At 42.7% G+C, this 19032-nt stretch overlaps 1 protein-coding gene across 3 annotated transcripts in view; it reads right to left on the reverse strand.

Moving 5' to 3' along the window:
* The window catches only part of DENND1A (DENN domain containing 1A), a 520884-nt gene extending 506484 nt beyond the window's left edge, over window positions 1-14400 (reverse strand). The window contains exon 1 of one of the 3 annotated variants that reach the window (XM_055541097.1): window positions 14179-14400. In XM_055541097.1, coding sequence (XP_055397072.1) covers window positions 14179-14195 — 17 coding nt within the window. In that variant the 5' untranslated portion in view covers window positions 14196-14400. The remainder of the gene's footprint in view (window positions 1-14178) is intronic. The other 2 variants (XM_055541098.1, XM_055541100.1) reach the window with 2 other exon arrangements.
* Between the last annotated feature and the right edge of the window lie 4632 nt (window positions 14401-19032).

Consider the following 19032-nt stretch of genomic DNA (forward strand, 5'->3'; position numbering starts at 1 on the left):
AGCCTGGTGGGCTACCGTCTATGGGGTCGCAGAGAGTCAGACACGACTGAAGCAACTTAGCAGTAGCAGCAGCAACAAGTCAGAAAACTTTTAGGAAATAACTACCAAACAATACAGAAAAACCTGTGTGGTCCCACCCTCACTCGAGTCAGCAAAGAAAACACAGGGAAGCAACTTAGATTTCTACCTTTGCCAGGCTGTGCCGAAGTATCCCATCCACCCACCCCCTGCCAGTGTGGTGTTAGAGAAAGTCATGTAGGGAACCGGGGCTTTCCTTATACCCACTGCACAGTAACAAGGACTCTCACAACAAGGTTTCAGTGGAGACTGTGGAAAGCCTGGACTTCCATACTCACATGGCAGTAATTGAGGCCATAGAGGGAGCAGCAACAAGGCACCACTTGCACCCAGCCAGAGAGATACTGGTGGAGGTCTCCTGGGAACCAGAACTCCCACCTCAGCCCTGCAGGAAAAGGGAATTCTGCACCCTAGGTGTCAATGAAGACTAAACATGAAACCTAGTCATATACCTGAATCTGACAATATGAAGGCAGAGTGCCATCTTCCCCTTCCAGAGCAGTGTCATAGCGAGCCAGTTAAAAGACAGTGGGAAAATAAACTTCAAAGCTCTGCAGGAAAATTTTCCAACCTAGAACTCTATGACCATACAAACCATCCATCAAGTGCAAAAAAGCAGACATTTTTCAGACATGAAAAGACTTGTGAGAACTCAAACGCATTCTTTTCGCAAGTCCACTTGTGTGACTGCCTCCTATAAAAACTTAAATCTGTCCTCTAGAAAACAAAATAACATAGGGGCCAGGAAATAATGAAGTAGGGGAGTGGTGAAGGGACATTCCAAGATTACAACAACATAGCTGACTTTATACAAATCAACAGGAAGTTAGGAAGAAACCATCAGGGAAAAAAAAAAAGAGCCCCAATAAAACTAAGTTTGGAAAAAATTAACAATATGGTAAAGTAATGCAAGAGAGGGGAAAAAAGGGATTTAAAAACTTGGGGAGGGAGGAGGATTTTTTTAAATCAAAATTCAAATATGGCTCTTTCCCAGTCTTACTTTCTGGGCTGCCAGCAGCAGTGCAGCACATATGGCCAAGTCCAAGAACCACACCACACATAACCAGTTCCAAAACGGCATCAATAAACCCTAATCACAATGGCTTTTTTAAGGAGGAGCCTAAGTTCCTAAGGATCTTGAACTTTTTCAAGAAACACAAGAATGCTGTAAAGAAGATGCACACCAATAAGACAAAGGCCATCAAAGCCTTTATCAAGCTCAAGATCCTGAAAGGCATCAGTCCTAAAAGCTTGGGAGACAAGCTTTAGCAGTGACACGGCTCTGCTGATCTGAGGCTACCGCAAGGTCAAAGTCAAAAGCCAAAGCTCAGGCTCCCAGAGGTGCCCTAGCCCTCACAAAGGCTACAAGTAGAGGTTTCAGTTTGCCAACAGGAGGATGGAAGCTTACTCGTGTGATGTCTTGGGCTGCTCTTTACACAAGGATGTTGTCCCTGTGCTATTTTGTACATGTAAATGTAAAATATATACACATAGCCAGATACAAAACAAATTTAGCATAACTTTAAATTCTGAGTGGATTATAAAAGGTTATATGACCTTGATGTTAAGAACATTCTCCGTCAAATGAGATCATGACAACGCTCCAAAAAAGAAGAAAATGTTATTCTAGCACCCTACATGGCCTATGCTAAACAATATTTAAATATTCATAACACAGTTTTTAGAGTTAACCTAAAGATAAATAATGGAAAACTTGGTCCTGGTCATGGATCAGAACTAAAATGACCTATCTTTCCCTTAGAAAGTGGGCGTCAAAAGACACTATTGAAAGTTAATGGAATAAAAACTATATTACATTAAAATACAATCATCATAAAAAATAGAAATATAGATACATATAAAACAGCAGAAGAGGAAGAGAGACATATTATAAAGGTACTCATCATCTTCCATTTCAGAGTGTCAACAAATACTGTCTAAACTTAATTTAATTAAGAGACAGAGATTTATCTAAGGGTTATGGGTTAACCAATAGAAGAGCTAAAAATCAGTTAATAGAGGCTGTTTCTGAAGAAGTACAGTGTAGGGTAGAGAATTATTACTCTTCATCATGAGCTCTTACAAACGATTTGATTTGTTATCACACGCATTAAGAGCTCTGATTAAAATAAATTTTAAAGTTTGACAAACACATTCTGTTGGTGAAGCTGTAAGGCAACAAAGCACTATCATATGTGGGAATATGAAATGGCTCAATCTGTGTGGAGGAGAATTTGACACTTTTTACTAAAGTTTATTATACTACTTTATAATTTTTTTAATATTTATTTATTTGGTCTTAGGAGAAGGCAATGGCACCCCACTTCAGTACTCTTGCCTGGAAAATCCCATAGACGGAGGAGCCTGGTCGGCTGCAGTCCATGGGATCGCTAGAAGTCAGACATGACTGAGCGACTTCACTTTCACTTTTCACTTTCATGCACTGGAGAAGGAAATGGCAACCCACTCCAGTGTTCTTGTCTGGAGAATCCCAGGGACGGGGGAGCCTGGTGGGCTACTGTCTCTGGGGTCGCACAGAGTCAGACACGACTGAAGCGACTTAGCAGCAGACTTAGCAGCATTTGGTTTTAGGTGCAGAATGTGGGATCTTTTTAGTTGCAGCATGTGAACTCTTAGTTTGTGGCATGTGGGATCTGGTTCCTTGACCACGGATCAAACCCAGGTCCCCTGCACTGGCAGCAAAGGGTCTCAGCTACTGGACCACCAGAGAAGTCCTTTTAATAATTTTACTAAAGTAACATTACATATAAATTTACTCCTTGACCCAGCAATACCACTTCTAAAAATCTATCCCAATGATATAATGGTAGAAATACAAAAAGGGACATACACAAGACTATTCATTACAGCATCATTTATAATAGCACTGGGAGCAACCTAAGGAGCATCAGCGTGAGACTGGTTGAAAAACCCATGACCACCTATCCACTGGAGTACTGTGCTGTCCCTACAGAGAAATGAGAATGACCTCTATATACTATTAAAAGTTAACTCTTTACAGGGAATAAAATGAGAAAAGTAAAGTAGAAAAAAGTGTACATAGAATACTATAATTTGTCTGAGATTTGTTGAGGGGAGGGAATATGTTGATGTATTTACCTTTTTTCTAACAAAATGTAAAAAAAAATTTTTTTAACTAGCAACCTACAGAGGGAAGAAACAGGGTGATGTGTGAAGGATAGACATTAGACTTTTCTGAATATACCTTTTTTGCAGATTTGGCTCTGAAACCATGAAAGTATTTTATGTAATTATAAAACAAAATTATTTTAAAAAAGCAATCACAAAAGATCGAAAGAAAAAAACAACTATGAATTGAGTTGGTGACACAACCACTGAGAAAGAAATCATTTCTAGTGGTTTCACAACACTAAATTGACTATACAATCCTAGTCCACATATACTCTTAAGGACAAAAAGAATCGCCAAATTGAAAAAACACACCTGTCTTCAGTACATACTGTCGGTAATGCTGGTTGAGTTTCATGGATATGGTGGGATAAAGCAAAAAGAATACTTCTGTTGGCACTATTGGAAATCAGAAATTTTGACATGAGTGATAAGAGATTCAGATGTAAGAATAATGAGGCTAAATTAAAATGTGATAGTCCTGAACTGTACATATCAATATGAACATGTGATATAGTTTACCTTAAAAATACACACATACACACACACAACTTCCTAGTTTCGATCCCTGGAGGAGCCTAGAAATAATGACTGACCTAGTAGGAAAAAAAAAGTTCTAAAACCTAGACTGAAATATCTAACACCACCTCCCACCAAAAAGAAGCCAGACTCCTTAGAGAAATAGCAGAAAACAGGTCTGGAGCAGGAAACATACAAGATGAACCTGGAACATCTAGGTCATCACACCAAAAGGCAAGGGAGCTATTAAAACTACTGGGATTCTGTCAAAAGGACTCAGGACATTAACCTGAAGAAGCTTCCACTAGACAAAAATAGGGCAAATTAACATCCATGAGGATAACTACAGTAAAGTGAAATATAGCAAACGGGTTTAAATCTATTAATATCTGCTTAAAGTGATACCCAGAAAGAAAAAAATCAGTCACCCTGGGAAAATGCTAGAAAACAGTTTGAAAAATGAATAAAATGATTCAAATATTTATTATGCCTTTCCCATATGAACTGCACCTCAGGGTGACCAAATAGTTGATATGCAGAAGTTTTTCTTTACAGAAGTATTCTAGTTAATATCAAGAAGAAATGATGGAAGTAAAATCATTTTATAGCCTCTAACAAATTAATGGATCAAAAAAGAGATAACCAGACATAATTTGCTTCAAAATAATCAAGGACTAGAAGGTGGAGAAGAGTTATCTATAAATGGAACTAAGAAAGCCATAAATTAATAAGTGCTGAAACTGAGTGATGGGTATTTGGGGACTCATTACACTATTCTCTCTGCTTTCATAATGTTTAAATTTTTCCAAAATTAAAAAAAAAAGATAATTTTAAGTATTCAGAAAAAAGGAATGAAGCTATATTTAAAAAGAGTAGAAGTGAACAGTGATACCATCCAAACAGATGAACATGAGTGAGTGAGTGAAGTCGCTCAGTCACGTCCTACTCTTTGCGACCCCATGGACTGTAGCCTACCAGGCTCCTCCCTCCATGGGATTCTCCTGGAGTGGGTTGCCATTTCCTTCTCCAGGGGATCTTCCTGACCCTGGGATTGAACCCGAGTCTCCTGCATTCCAGGCAGACGTTTTAACCTCTGAGCCACCAGGGAAGATTTAGAATTTTTTCTAAAACTGAATAAAATTTTCAATTACTGGTGAGAGAGGAGGCACAAAATATTCTTAAATGTTATTATAATTTTAATTATTTGCATGCTCATCTTGTCTCTGAGTAAATTTAAAAGTTTTTCTCCCAACCAGTAAGAGGACTAGCACTTTGCATATACCAGGATCACAAACCTTCAAATAAATTCAGTAAAATATACAACACATCATCCTAACACATTCATAAAGAAAAAGCAAATACTTAGTCTTTAAAAAAAAAAAAAAAGCTATAAAAAGGAACACCTGCTTTCTTTTGAGAACTTTTTTTTAAGTTCAGATTGCTCAGACAAGTATGTCCCATTTACTCCAAACAGTACTAATGAGAGCTGCCATCAGGTGGCTCAGTGATAAAGAATCTGCCTGCCAATGCAGGAGACTCGGGTTCAATCCCTCGGTCGAGAAGATGCCCTGGAGAAGGAAATGACAACCCACTGCAGTTTTCTTACCTGGGAAATCCCATGGACAGAGCTGTCTAGCGGGCTACATACAGTCCATGGGGTCGCAAGAAACAGATATGACTTAGTGACTACACAACATTTACTGAACAGCTAACTAAACAGCTGTTTTTTTGCTGAAAGTGTGAGTTGTCCAGTCATGTTTGACTCATTGTGACCCCAGGGAGACTGTAGCCCACCAGGCTCTGTTCATGGAATTCTCCAGGCAAGAATACTGGAGTGGGCAGCTAATCCTCAGAACAACTCTAAAAGTAGATTTATTAGCTTCCTTTCATAAATTAAAAAAACTGAGGCTCAAAAACTTAGAACTCAGATGGGGATTGTGAGTGCTTGTGGGAACTCAAACCTGAGGATCTCCGAGGCCCACACCACCCTCACTCCTATCACGCCCTGGAGGACAGTAACTATTTGCTTGGAGTGAAACAGTATCTTTACCAAGATTGGTTTCCTTCCTATTTATTCATACAGCCTAGGCGAGATCAATGCAACATCCCTGAAACCTTTCCCGTGGCTAAAGTAAATTCAAAAGTTTATTTTTTCTCTCTTCCTAAAACCTAAGGTGGACAGATTTCCCCTCAGAAACTCGGGCAAGCCCACCTGAAATCTTACTCATCTAAACTGAGCGCACGCATTCACTCTGGCACCCTTAAAGCTTTCTTTCTTTCTCACCACAGACTAAAATGCTTTCTCCCAATTATAACTTTTCACTTTTCCTCAGAAAAGCAAACATATTATATAACCAGTCCTCACCTTCCAAACACCCATTTATAACTTTGCTAACCTTAGCAAGTCATCTTTGATTCTTCTCTCACCTCTTGCATGTAATTTGTCACCAAGTCTTGTCAATTCTACCTAAAATCTCTGTCAAACTGTCCTTTTTCAAAAACCAAAACCTCACTTCAGGCCTTGATCTTCTGCCATATAAACTAAACACAGTTCTATAAAACAGTAGTCTCCAAATTTTTTCCATGCATTCCTCCCTATGGGTAAAAAAAACTTGAGCATACATCTATGTATTTTTATTTATAAATTATAAGAATGCCTTACTATACAAATCTATAGTATATTATTAGAAAACACAGAAACAGAAATTTTGAAAGTTATGAAAGTCAAAGAAAGTGAAAGTCACTCAGTCATGTCTGACTCTGCGACCCCATGGACTGTACAGTGGAATTCTCCAGGCCAGAATACTGCAGTGGGTAACCTTTCCCTTCTCCAGGGGATCTTCCCAACTCAGGGATCAAACCCAGGTCTCCCACATTGCGAGCATATTCTTTACCAGCTAAGCCACAAGGGAAGCCCAAGAATACAGGAGCACATAGCCTATCCCTTCTCCAGCAGATCTTCTGGACCAAGGAATCGAACCCGGGTCTCCTGCATTGCAGATGGATTCTTTACCAACTGAGCTACCAGAGAAGCACTTTGAAAGCTGATATAGAAACAAATAGAGATTCTAATATATTTTTTTCACACCACAGTGGATCACGCTTCACAAGCCTGAGATATCACTGTTCTAAACTACTGCTGCCAAAGTAATCTTCCTAAAAACCCAAATCTGATCATATTACATTCCCAACTCAATCCTTCAATAGCATCAGGTTGCAGTGGCACAAACCTGCTTTTTCAACTTTATCACCTATAATCTTTATGCACATATTCTGCATTTCAGCTACATCTGTAATCTCCCTATGTCTTTTAAAAACACAATTCACCTGGAATGCCCTTATGCTTAATGTATACAACAGTATCTCTAGAAGAAAAATACATTCTAAATACTGTAACCAAATTACAAGTGAACTTTGGGGATATAACCTATCTTTTCTACAGGAACACATATGTTTTCTTACTTCCTTTATTTGGTTCCTTTTCAAGTCCAAAATACTTGGAAAGAATGGATATGGATTCCAATTAAAGTAGGACCAACTTTGTTTTGTTTCCTTTGGTTTATTTTTCATTGTTTATCTTTCCATTTCTCAACAAAATCCTTTTAACCAAAAAGGATGTTTCAAATCCAAAGATTAGTTCCCTCTAGAGCCAGGTAAAAGACTAAACTTTGCAACTCACAATAAGAATTCCATCTGGAGAAGTACTGTATGACATGCCTTCATGACTGAGCAACTGAACTGAACTGAACTGAAAAAGAAATGATACAGATGAACTTACAAAACAGAAAGACACTCACAGACTTAGAGAACAAACTTATGGTTGCCAGTGAGAGGGACGGAGGAAAAGGATAGTTAGGGAGTTTGGGATGTACATGTACACTCTGCTATATTTAAAATGAATAACCAACAAGGACCTACAGTATAGCACAGGGAACTCTGCTCCAAGTTACACGGCAGCCTGGAGGGGAGGGGAGTTTGGGGGAGAATGGATACACGTGTATGTATGGCTGAGTCCCTTCACTGTTCACCTGAAAGTATCACAACACTGTTAATTGGCTGTACCCCAAAACAAAATAAAAAGTTTAAAAAAAAAAATGTTTAAAATCCTTTTGTGGGGTTTTTGGCCACAAAAGGAATTTCAGCTGGGACCTTACACACAAATTTAACAGTCTAGAAAAAAAACTTTTTTTTTTTTCCTACAGCAATACTTTGCCTGTTTTAACCTTCCTGTCTGCTGTGCAGACCCCTCCAAGTTGATGGCAATGGCTCAGACTAGAATGATAGAGTTGCAGCAAAACATTTTCCAGAAAAGTCATGAAAATTCAAGGGACTACCTTTGGGTGCTAATAATGGAAAACTCAGTCTCTAGCAAGACTTTTTAAAGTTTTGTGTTTGTTTTTTTTTTTTAATGTGGAACATTTTTTAAAGTCCTTATTGCACCTGTTACAATCCTGCTTCTATTTCATGTTTGGGGTTTTGGGCCACAAGGCATGTGGAAAAGCTCCCCAACCAGGAATCGAACCTGTACCCCCTGCACTGGAAGGCAACGTCTTAACCACTGGACCACCAGGGAAGTCCCTCTAGCAAGACTTTTGTTCCACCACCCCAAGTCTTTGTACTCTCTCCTATGGAGACCGAGAGGGGAGCACCGTGGTGGGCAGAGGAAAGAGAAGAGGTATTAGAGGGCCCTGGAGAGGAAGTCACATTTCAACTCCTACTCTTATCCCACAGAAGGAAGATATGTCAGCTGTGCTACACAAAGAAGTCAGTCTGTGGTGCATTTTGGTAATGGAATCCTTTAACAGGCTGTCCAAATAAAGCCCAGAGCAGAGCAATCTTAAAAAGCCAAGGCTGCTTCTCTGTATCAGAAAACAATGATGGGCTTATCCCCACTTTGCAGTCATATAACTTCTCCTGTTCTTCCTCCAGAAATCCTTCCTCCCTTCTCTAAATCTCACTTTTCTTTCGGTTCCAGTTTCACCCTCTTCTGAGAAACCTATTTTGATCTACTCTGATCTTTCGTTTTCTATACAATTCTTGAGGGCCAAATCATAACCACAATGAGACTCTACTTTACACAAAGTGGTGCAACTGCTTTGGAAAACAGTTTAACAGTTCCTTAAAAAGAGTTACAATATGATCTAGCAATTCCACTCCCAGGTATATACTCAAGAGAAATGAAAACATATGTCCACACAAAATGTTCACAGCAACATTATTCATAAACAGTGAAAAAGTGGAAACAATCCAAATACCTAACAACTGATTAATGGGTGAATAAAATGTGCTTTATCCATAGAATGAAATATTATTCAACAACAAAAAGTAATGGAATATTCATATATGTTATCATATGGATAAATGTGGGAACCATTATGTTTAATAAAAACAAAGAATTATATATGATTCCATTTATATGGTAATGCCTAAAATTGACAAATCCATAGCAACTATAAGTAGATCAGTAATTGCCTAGGGCTAAGAGGGTTTGGGGGGAATGGGTAGTAACCGCTAATGTATATGGAGTTTCTTTCTGGAGTGATGCAAATGTTCTGGACTTGGATAGTGGTATTTGTAAGTATACTGAAAACCATTTAAGTATATACTATAAAAGAGTAAGCTTTATAGTATATGAACTATATCTTAATAAAGTTGTTTGCAGATTACCGCAGCCTGCAGTAGGCCCTGCTCAGGGCCCCAGTCTCACCCCAGCCTCCCCACAACCAGTCACTACGTAAACCCACTATCAGCTCCTGATAGTGCCTGAGGTTTTCTTGCCTCGAGGTGCGTATATGCTCTACTCTGCCTGGAATGAAGTCTTGTGAGTCTCTCTACATGACTAATGACTTATCCTTTAAGTCTCAACTGAAATGTCATCTCCACAGTAAGCTCTCCCTTACTGTGCTTCAGTCGTGTCCAACTCTTTGCAACCCTATGGAATGTGGCAAGCCAGGCTCCTCTGTCCCTGGGTTTCTCCAGGCAAGAATACTGGAGTGGGTCACCATTTCCTCCTCCAGGGTATCTTCCTGACCTGGGAATTGAACCCATGGCTCCTGAATCTCCTGCACATGGGCAGATTATTCACCTCTGAGGCACTGGAGAAACCCCTCTCCCTCACTCAGTTCAGTTGCTCTGAACTGCTCATGTCTGACTCTTTGCGACCCCAGGGACTGCAAATCGCCAGGCTTCCCTGTCCATCACCAACTCCTGGAGTTTGCTACCAGGCACATAACATAGTACTTCCATCAATTATGATAATAATGATGAATATAATAAGTGTGTGACACTCTTCTTAGTGAGATAGTAAGTAAATGAATGAATGGATAAATTTCTTGGTTACCAACCTCAAAAAGGTCATGGTCTGACAGGGACAGAAGACAGGCATACAGGCTAATGTACAATAAACACCACCACAAAGCCAAATCGGCTGTCCTGTTCTGTCCCTATGCCTTCAAATCCTTGAGTATGCTTTTCTCCAAGCCCATAAATGTCAGGCTTCTTCAAACTCACTTAGAGTACTTCCTTCGATTACTTACAATCCACTTCCTGCCCTTGGTGCCTGGAAACAATTTCTAGGATGTCACCACAAACAATATTAAAACTGCCACAGTTTCCTGCTGTGTGTCTACATTATCAGTTAAATTGCTTCGTATTAACCACATTCCAGTCCACTGGGATCACTCAAACACTAAAGAAGATTTAAAGATACCTGTCGAAGATTGCCAGTTACCATTGCTCCTTTTATCTCTCTAGATATATAAATATCTGCTCAGGTTTAAGGTTAGGAGCTTCTCAGAATGCTACCTGTACACCGGTAACCTTTCCTGTCACCCAAGTAGATATCTGAGGCAAATCAAGATTCCTTTACTAAAACGAGGATGAACTATAAACATTCTTCAGAAAAAATAAGAAATTGCTGCCTAGACCAGGGCAATTCAATTTAAAAACTTATAAACAGCCTTCCTCCTCAAGAGTTCAAATTGCTGTTACTTTTTAACTCTGTACATTCATCTTGGAGCCTTTAGGTAGGATCACAATTCAGATCCCAACATATTTCATAAATGCATTCCATAAACTCTTCCTAAACAAACTGATGTATTAGGTACTGGGTCTGACACAAGGAACTTAAAGACAAGAAAGAATGTCCCTGCTCTCAATGCAGTTTATGTTGGGCTTAGTCTCTTTGGAGACACACAAAGAACTAAATTTAATGCTATGACAGTGATAAATATGGAGGGGGGGTTCATAGAAACAGATGAAGGACAGCTGGCCTAGAGAGGCAGGCGCAGAGAACTGGCATCAGGGCTGGCATCCAATCTAAGGCCTACAAACCCCAATTCTCTCATTTAAAAAATGACTAATAGTACCTACATCATTGGGCAGTTGTGAGGAATCGATGGAATGGTTCACACAGAGCATTACTACCATACCTGACACAGAGATTACATTCAACCACCTTAACTTAAAAGGAAAGTTTCATCAAGCACTAAACCTCAACACCCGTGCCGAGCAACTCAACTGCTTTACTAGTCCTATAACAGACACCAGCTTCATAATTACACACAGTATTGTTTTCAATCAACTTTCTTATTTTAATGAGAGACTGCTGAGTCCTGTTCTGCATGTTCACAATCTAATTCCTAGATCTTCAAAACCTTCTTCTCCATCACCTGAAACACACAGTTCTCTGACATTTCTGGAATAAAATAAAGCAGTTTTCTTAGTCTTTTGATAGAAAAAGTATAAAAGAAACTAACAATTACTGAGTTTTTAATACGGGTCCAGCAGTCATGTTGATACTGTATTTATTGCTCATTATGACCCTGCAATATATAGCCTTCCTCATTTTACCCTCAGGGTAACTGAGGGAGAAAGACGTTATCTGTACAAAGTTTCATAGTCAGCAGACAAAAGTGGAATCTAAATCCAAATCTGATTCCATATTTTTAGCCTGACTGGACCAGCCACACAGTATCAGAGATGAGGAAAAAGCACAGGCAGCCTGCTTGGAGGGGCCCCCAAGCTCTCTTCCTTCACCCCTAAGATTGTCCTACACAATGCAGCCTGCACACTCAGACTTCACCTCAGCCAGGTGAATATCTTGAGCTCAGTCTGTGATTTCCTGTCCAGATGGAACTGATGGTCAATAGTGACCAAAGCCCTGTTTCCTCCAAAAATCAGGGAGGCACCTAAGAAAACCACTTCCTCACCACTTGTCCGTCCTTGTTCCTACCTGTAGGCAGAAGCTTCCTAATCGACAGTCACCGTAAATCACAACTACTTTTCATAATTTCTCTCTTCATATTCTCTTTCAGCCTACCTCACAGGTGAAACTAACATATTTCCCATGTCTAAGTTTTTACCACCAAGCAATCACAGAGAAGGCAATGGCACCCCACTCCAGTACTCTTGCCTGGAAAATCCCATGGATGGAGGAGCCTGGAAGGCTGTAGTCCACGGGGTCGCTGCAGGTCTGACATGACTGAGCGACTTCACTTTCACTTTTCACTTTCATGCATTGGAGAAGGAAATGGCAACCCACTCCAGTGTTCTTGCCTAGAGAATCCCAGGGACAGGGGAGCCTGGTGGGCTGCCATCTATGGGGTTGCAGAGTCGGACACGACTGAAGCAACTTAGCAGCAGCAATCTAGTTTCAAGATCAAGGCTATTCTTTATACTAATTTCACACCTAACAGAATTTCACACATAAATTCTCTTGCCCAAGCACTCAGATAAATAGAGATGGGTTCCACAAAACACTGTGGAGAAATGTTTTTGTCAACCTGCAACGTTCAAGAGCAAGACACAGATCTGATGCCCAGTCATCTGAACTTCCACTTGGATTTTCATGCTGAGTCTGACACTGACATGCCTCGTATCTGACAAGTTTCTGAACTACTCTGTAACAAGAAGGACAAGCATTCTCAAAGGGATACCCTGCAACTCTAAGGTGGCTTTTGTAAAGTGTTTCTAAGTGCTATTGAAATCCAAGTTTACAACTCTTGCTTGGAAGCAGGAGCTAAACTTGGAGTGCCTCTTTAATCCCAATGCTTCACTACTTCTTTTTACCTCCCAAGCTTCTTAAGCCTATTTGGAGCATGCTTCTCTCCCCTCCCCCACCCCCCTCATTTCCGCAAAAATCAAGAATTAACAGTGTACTCATCCAACTCTTCCATTTTCATTATCATAATAAGCAAACTTTTCTAGTCTCAGGGCTGCTGCAGCCTGTTGGATGCGTCTGGTGAATGGAGACCTAAGCGAGTCAGGGGACTACAAGGCTGGCCAAAGGTCACACTGCATGGACACCAAGTGAACAAGACATGCAATACTTGAATAATTACTAGATTTCGCCCATAAGGCCCTTCCCCTTTCAAACTTCCCTAGCATAATTCTCAAAATGCTGAAGTAAACACATTCTTCAGACTTTCTTCTAAGCAGGTTTAAAGTATCCTTTGAAAACTGTTTTAAGGAAAAGCCTGCACTGTTAACTTTGTTTTTAAGTGCCCTTAAACAATTCTATTACTCATAGAGAAAAAGTGAACATTTGTTAGTGATTAGAGATAAGGCATCTCGTGTTCTGGAACTGAGGAAGGGAGAGGCCGAGAAGACCTGGCTGGGAGCGGAGATACAGTCAGAAGCAACACACCCAAGAGAGACAGCATAAAAGTTGCACTTTCCAAAGTCAACTTCTACGTCTAGAAAGAAGGCAACAATGTTTCAATGGGTTCTGAAGTCAGATGTATCAACATTTTCCCCAGAAATCTAACCCCTCACCAGGGACTCCAGATGAATGAATGAGTGAGGGAATTTGCCAGATTGGATTACAAAACCTTTCCAACAATTACCAAGATCAGGTGCTCGGTTACAGCACAGGGGAATCTTCCCTCACAGCCTCAAGGGGAGACAGGAGAAGAGAGAAAAGGGCCTCCTTCCTCCCCAGGACATCCAGACCTTAAGTCCTTGAGTGGCCCCTCCCTCTGAAAATCTCTCACGACTTTTATGGCCCCCCCTCCCACCATAGGCCTTAAGCAGCCAAGCTGCCACCTCAGGACTGCCCAACTCTCAGGGGCGCTCCGAACACCCATTTGGGGAGTTGCTTCTGGAGATTTCTCGCCCTACCCCCAACAGTTCTGTGACCATTTTCAGAGGCTCTCTGTAACCCCGGGGAGGAGGCCACCTTATAATCAGCTGTCCCCGCCCTCAGGTGAGGAGGGGACACCTGACCACTGGCGCCCTTCCACCCCGCGCGCACCCCGCCCCGCGCCTCCCTGGATCGTCATGGCAACAGTCCCCCTCCCCGCATGACGCCAGCACGCGGGGCGCCCCTGGGGTCCCGGCAACAAGTCCCCCGCGCGGCCCGAGGCCTGCAGCCCTTGCCCGGCCTCGCCGCCCCTCGCCCGGCCCGGCTCCGCCCAGGCCGACCACACTCACTTGATCCTGGAGCCCATGGTCCCCCGGCCTCCTCATGGGCCCGCGGGCCCCGCTCGGCGCTGCGCTGCGCTGCCCGCCCGCCTGCGGCCAACCGGCCTCCCTCCGGCGCTCTCCCCGCCCCTTCCTCCCTTCCCTCAGGCTGAGCCCGCCCGCTCGAGTCTTGCTCCCCCGCCGCAGCCGCCGCCGCCGCCTCCCGGGGTTAATGCACTCGCTTCAGCCGGGCGAACGCCATGGTCGCCGGCGCGCGTGCCCGGCGCGCGCCTCCCCCTCCGCCTCTCACACCGCCGCCCCCTCCCGCCCGCGCCGCCGCCGCCGCCGCCGCCGCCGCCCGCGGGGGCTGTCGGGAACTGTAGTCGGCTCATGGGAGGCGGGGCGCGTGAGGGCGGAGGGGTTGGAGGGGAACCGCGCATCAGCAGGTTGGACTCCGGGAACTCGGTGCATGGTGTCTTCCGGGTGATGGCCCCTAAAGACATTCCCTCCCACTGTTCTCCTGTAGAAACCAACACCTGCAACCCCCCCCCCCCAAATGATGTTTATCCCATAGATAGAGACCCTCAAGCTACCATTCCTGTCTTGCGGAGTCCTGCTACCCAGTGGCTCTGGCTTAGAGATAAACTGTCTGCCACTCAGGCCTCCATGAAATGACAGGTTTTTCCTTTGAAAACCCCACACCTTCCAATAAGTTCTTTAAGGGAGCCATAGACTCTCTGTCACACCAGCCACTTCCCCAACATGGTTCTTGGTGGAGGCCCTTCCTCTCACCTTAGACCTTTAAGGAGACCTCACATCCCCACAGGAAAGCCACCTGGGGGTTCATGGGACCCATTTAGTGGCTCTGCTCTGCCCTACTCTTGAGGACCTCTGCCTCCCTTTATTAGCCCTTTTTTTTTGGGGGGGGGGGTGGCCTCCAATACAGAAATCTCATGACACCATAACAGTATCTGATAGAGATTCAGTCAAGGCAAATGAAGATACTTGAGAGCCAAAATCACCAACCTCCGCCCCCTTAGGGCTCACTTCCATGAACACCCCAATATCATCCCCTCTAGGCCTGAAAGAATCCTAAGTGAAAGTTGCTCAGTCGTGTCTGACTCTTTGCAACCCCATGGACTATACAGTCCATGGAATTCTCCAGGCCAGAATACTGGAGTGGGTAGCCTTTCCCTTCTCCAGGGGATCGTCCCAACCCAGGGATCAAACCTAGGTCTCCCGCATTGCAGGGGAAATGGGGGGGCGGGGGCGAGCGGGGGCGAGGAGGGGGCGGATTCTTTACTAGCTGAGCCACAAGGGAAGCCGGAAGAATAACAAAGACAGCTATAATGATCGCTGCCTTTAGCTACTGTTTCATGCATGGGTGAATAAGTACCCTGTCTGAAGCAGGCACCATATTTCCCCTACATGGTTCGCACCAACCCTGGCAGTAACCTTGTGAGTTTATCCCCTCTTTTCACAGAGCAAAATGCGGCATGTGCTCAACGTTACGTTTCTAGTAGCTGGTGGAATGGAGATTAGCAACTAGACTGAATAATTTCAGACATGTGATGCAGTTACGCACCTTTGGCCACAAGTCAGAAGACACTATAGGTTCATGGTTCACTGCTGAATTAGGCTTTTCTTCTCTTTTTTTTACACTTTTCTGTTCTGAAATGCCATTCATCTCTTCTGCCATTTTAGCTCATAAATTCATTAAGTGTCTCCCCAGCCCTCAGTCACTATAATAACTAGCCCCAGCCAGGCAGAGAGGAAAGAAAGCAAGAGGAGCTCCATTTGGAGTTACATTCTGGATAAAGATAATCTCTCACTTTTGCCTGTGCCCTAAGGTTGAAGGAAGGCATAGGATGAACTTTTTTGAATTAACACAAAAATTGAAAATGTCCCAACTGCCCTTTTGAATTCAAAGTCTTTTCCATCCAGACACCAACACTGACTTATAAACACCCTCAGGACCAAAGCTCTGCTAGACAGGGAGGGCCTCTGTGGTGTTTATTTACCTTGTTTCCTATGAACCTTCTCCAAGGAATAGTTGTTATCAAGATCTCCCCTGGAATGAGCGACCAGTTCAAAGGCTCTGAGCAGGAGACTGTAAATAAAACAGAGTTATTTGGTGGAGGGCAAAGCTGGATGCTTTTCAAAGGAGGTTGTAGCCATCCTGGCCACAAAAATGTCTGAGTGCCTGTTGGGTGGTGGTGGTGGTGGTGGTGGTAGTGGTGATGGTGGTAGTGATGTGTGTATGCTGGAGGCAGGGAGACTGGAAGGGAAGGGCTACATATCTGTCCAGGTGGCCTCTGAGACTGCAGGGTGGTCCAGGGAGAGAGCATCGAACTGGGAGTTAGAAGTCTGGCTTCTGATGCTAGCTGCATTGCTGTGACAAGCGGAGATTTTAAGCAAGTGATTAGACAATTGTCTGCTTCAGTTTCCTCCTCAGTAGAATGGGTAGAGAGCTCAAGGAAAAGCTCACATCATAAGAGAGAGTGTGATGGAGGAATTAAGAGGTCAGGCTCTGGAACCAGACTGCCTGGGTTCAAATCTCAGCTCTGTCTCTTGCTAAATTTGTGCCTTTGGGTACAGTATTCCCTGTCTCTGTGCTTCCGATTCTCTGTCTGTAAAATGGAAATTATGGTAATAGATCTATCTTACTGAGGTGGCATGGGAATTAAATGAGTTAATGATGCTCATAAAATACGTAACAGTGACTAGCATATAATAAGCACTCAAAAGTTATTATTAATAGTATTAATCTTCATAATAAAAAGTCCTGTACCTGGATTCAGGACACCTGAGTTCCCAGCCCAGGATGTAATTGTTTGCATTCTGAATCAATTAGACGTAAGTTCAAGTCAGTTGCTCACTCATGTTTGACTCTTTGCGACCCCATTGACTGCAGCACGCCAGGCTTCCCTGTCCATCACCAGCTCCCAGAACTTGCTCAAACTCATGTCCATCGAGTTGGTTATACCATCCAACCATCTCATCCTCTGTCATCCCCTTCTCCTTCCTGCCTTCAATCTTTCCCAGAATCAGGGTCTTTTCCAACAAGTCAGTTCTTCATCAGTTGGCCAAAGTATTGGAGCTTCAGCTTCAGCATCAGTCCTTCCAATGACTATTCAGGATTGATTTCCTATACAACTGACTGGTTTGATTTCCTTGCAGTCCAAAGGACTCTCAAGAGTCTTTTCCAACACCACAGTTCAAAAGCATCAATTCTTCAGCACTCAGCTTTCTTTATGGTCCAACTCTCACATCCATACATGATTACTGGAAAAACTATAGCTTTGACTAAACGGACCTTTGTTGGCAAAGTAATGTCTCTGCTTTTTAATATGCTGTCTATATTGGTCATAGCTTTTCTTCCAAGGAGCAAACATCTTTTAATCTCATGGCTGCAGCCACCATCTGCAGTGATTTTGAAGCCCAAGAAAAGAAAGTCTGTCACAGTTTTCATTGTTTCCCCATCTATTTGCCACAAAGTGATGGGATTGGATGCCGTGATCTTCCTTTTGTGAATGTTGAGTTTTAAGCCAGCTTTTTCACTCTCCCCTTTTACTTTGATCAAGAGACTCTTTAGTTCTTCTTTACTTTCTGCCATAAGGGTGGTGTCATCTGCATATCTGAGGTTATTGGTATTTCTCCTGGCAATCTTGATTCCAACTTGTGCTTCATTCAGCATATTTCACATGATGTACTCTGCATGTAAGTTAAATAAGCAGGATGACAATATACAACCTTGATGTGCTCCTTTCCCAATTTGGAACCAGTCCATTGTTCCATGTCGGGTTCTAGCTATTGCTTCTTGACTTGTATATAGTTTTCTCAGGAGGCAGGTGAGGTGGTCCAATCTGTTGAAGAATTTTCCCCAGTTTGTGGTGATCCACACAATCAAAGGCTTTGGTGTAATCAATAAAACAGAAGTAGAACTCTCTTGCTTTTTCTATGATCCAACGGATGTTGGCAATTAGAAGTCAGTTCAAGTGTAAATGATAGAAGACTGAAATAGCAGTGGTTGAAAAAAATAGAAGTTTATTTCTCTTTCACCTGAAGTCTGGAGATAAGGATTCCAGAGCTGGTATGAAAATCCCATAAATCATACTCATTTGAAGTCATAGCGATAGGACAGGACAGTTGATTTAGTCTTGGGATGGTGGTTATTCTGCATTAGATTGTAAACTTGTCTTTGTGCCTCAGACTGTGACCTCTTTGAGGCTGGTGACCCACAATTCTACCTTATTGCTTCCCTATCCTCTAGGTGCAGCTTCCACCACATGGTCCAAGATGACTGCTTGAACAATCCAGACATCTAATCTGCAACCAGGACAACAGAAAAAAAGGCCATGCCCCATGCCAAGTCCTAATCTTTAAGTCCATTTTCCTGGAGTTGCTCCTACTTCTCCATTTACCTTCCACTGGTCAGAACTTAGTTATACAATCACATCTCTAGGAAATATAACCTTTATATAAGAAATGAAAGAAAGAAATCGTGTGCACAGCTGAAGCCAGGGTAGGGGCACATTTCCAGGGAAGAAGGAGAGGTCAGACATTGCAATCTTAGCCAAGTCATGCTTGGCTATGTGACCCTGGTCAAGCTCCTGACTTTCTCTGGCCCTCAGTTTCCCTATCCAGAGTAAGAAATTCAGGCTAGCTGACCTCTCTCCAAAGTCCTTTTGAGTTCTAAAGTTCTCTAATCAGTAGCTTATTGTTTTATAATGTAAACCTAGGTGAATCTGATGTCATTCAAATAAAAGGAGACCTCTCTGCCAGCTGCATAGCATAATCAACTGTTGGAATTAAAGCCTTCCGGTGATGAGAAGTGGCTTAGGAACTTTACCTTTGGGACTGTTGTCAAAATAGGCTAACTGA

The sequence above is a fragment of the Bubalus kerabau genome, chromosome 11, assembly GCF_029407905.1.
Source record: "Bubalus kerabau isolate K-KA32 ecotype Philippines breed swamp buffalo chromosome 11, PCC_UOA_SB_1v2, whole genome shotgun sequence".
Classification (NCBI taxonomy): domain Eukaryota; kingdom Metazoa; phylum Chordata; class Mammalia; order Artiodactyla; family Bovidae; genus Bubalus; species Bubalus kerabau.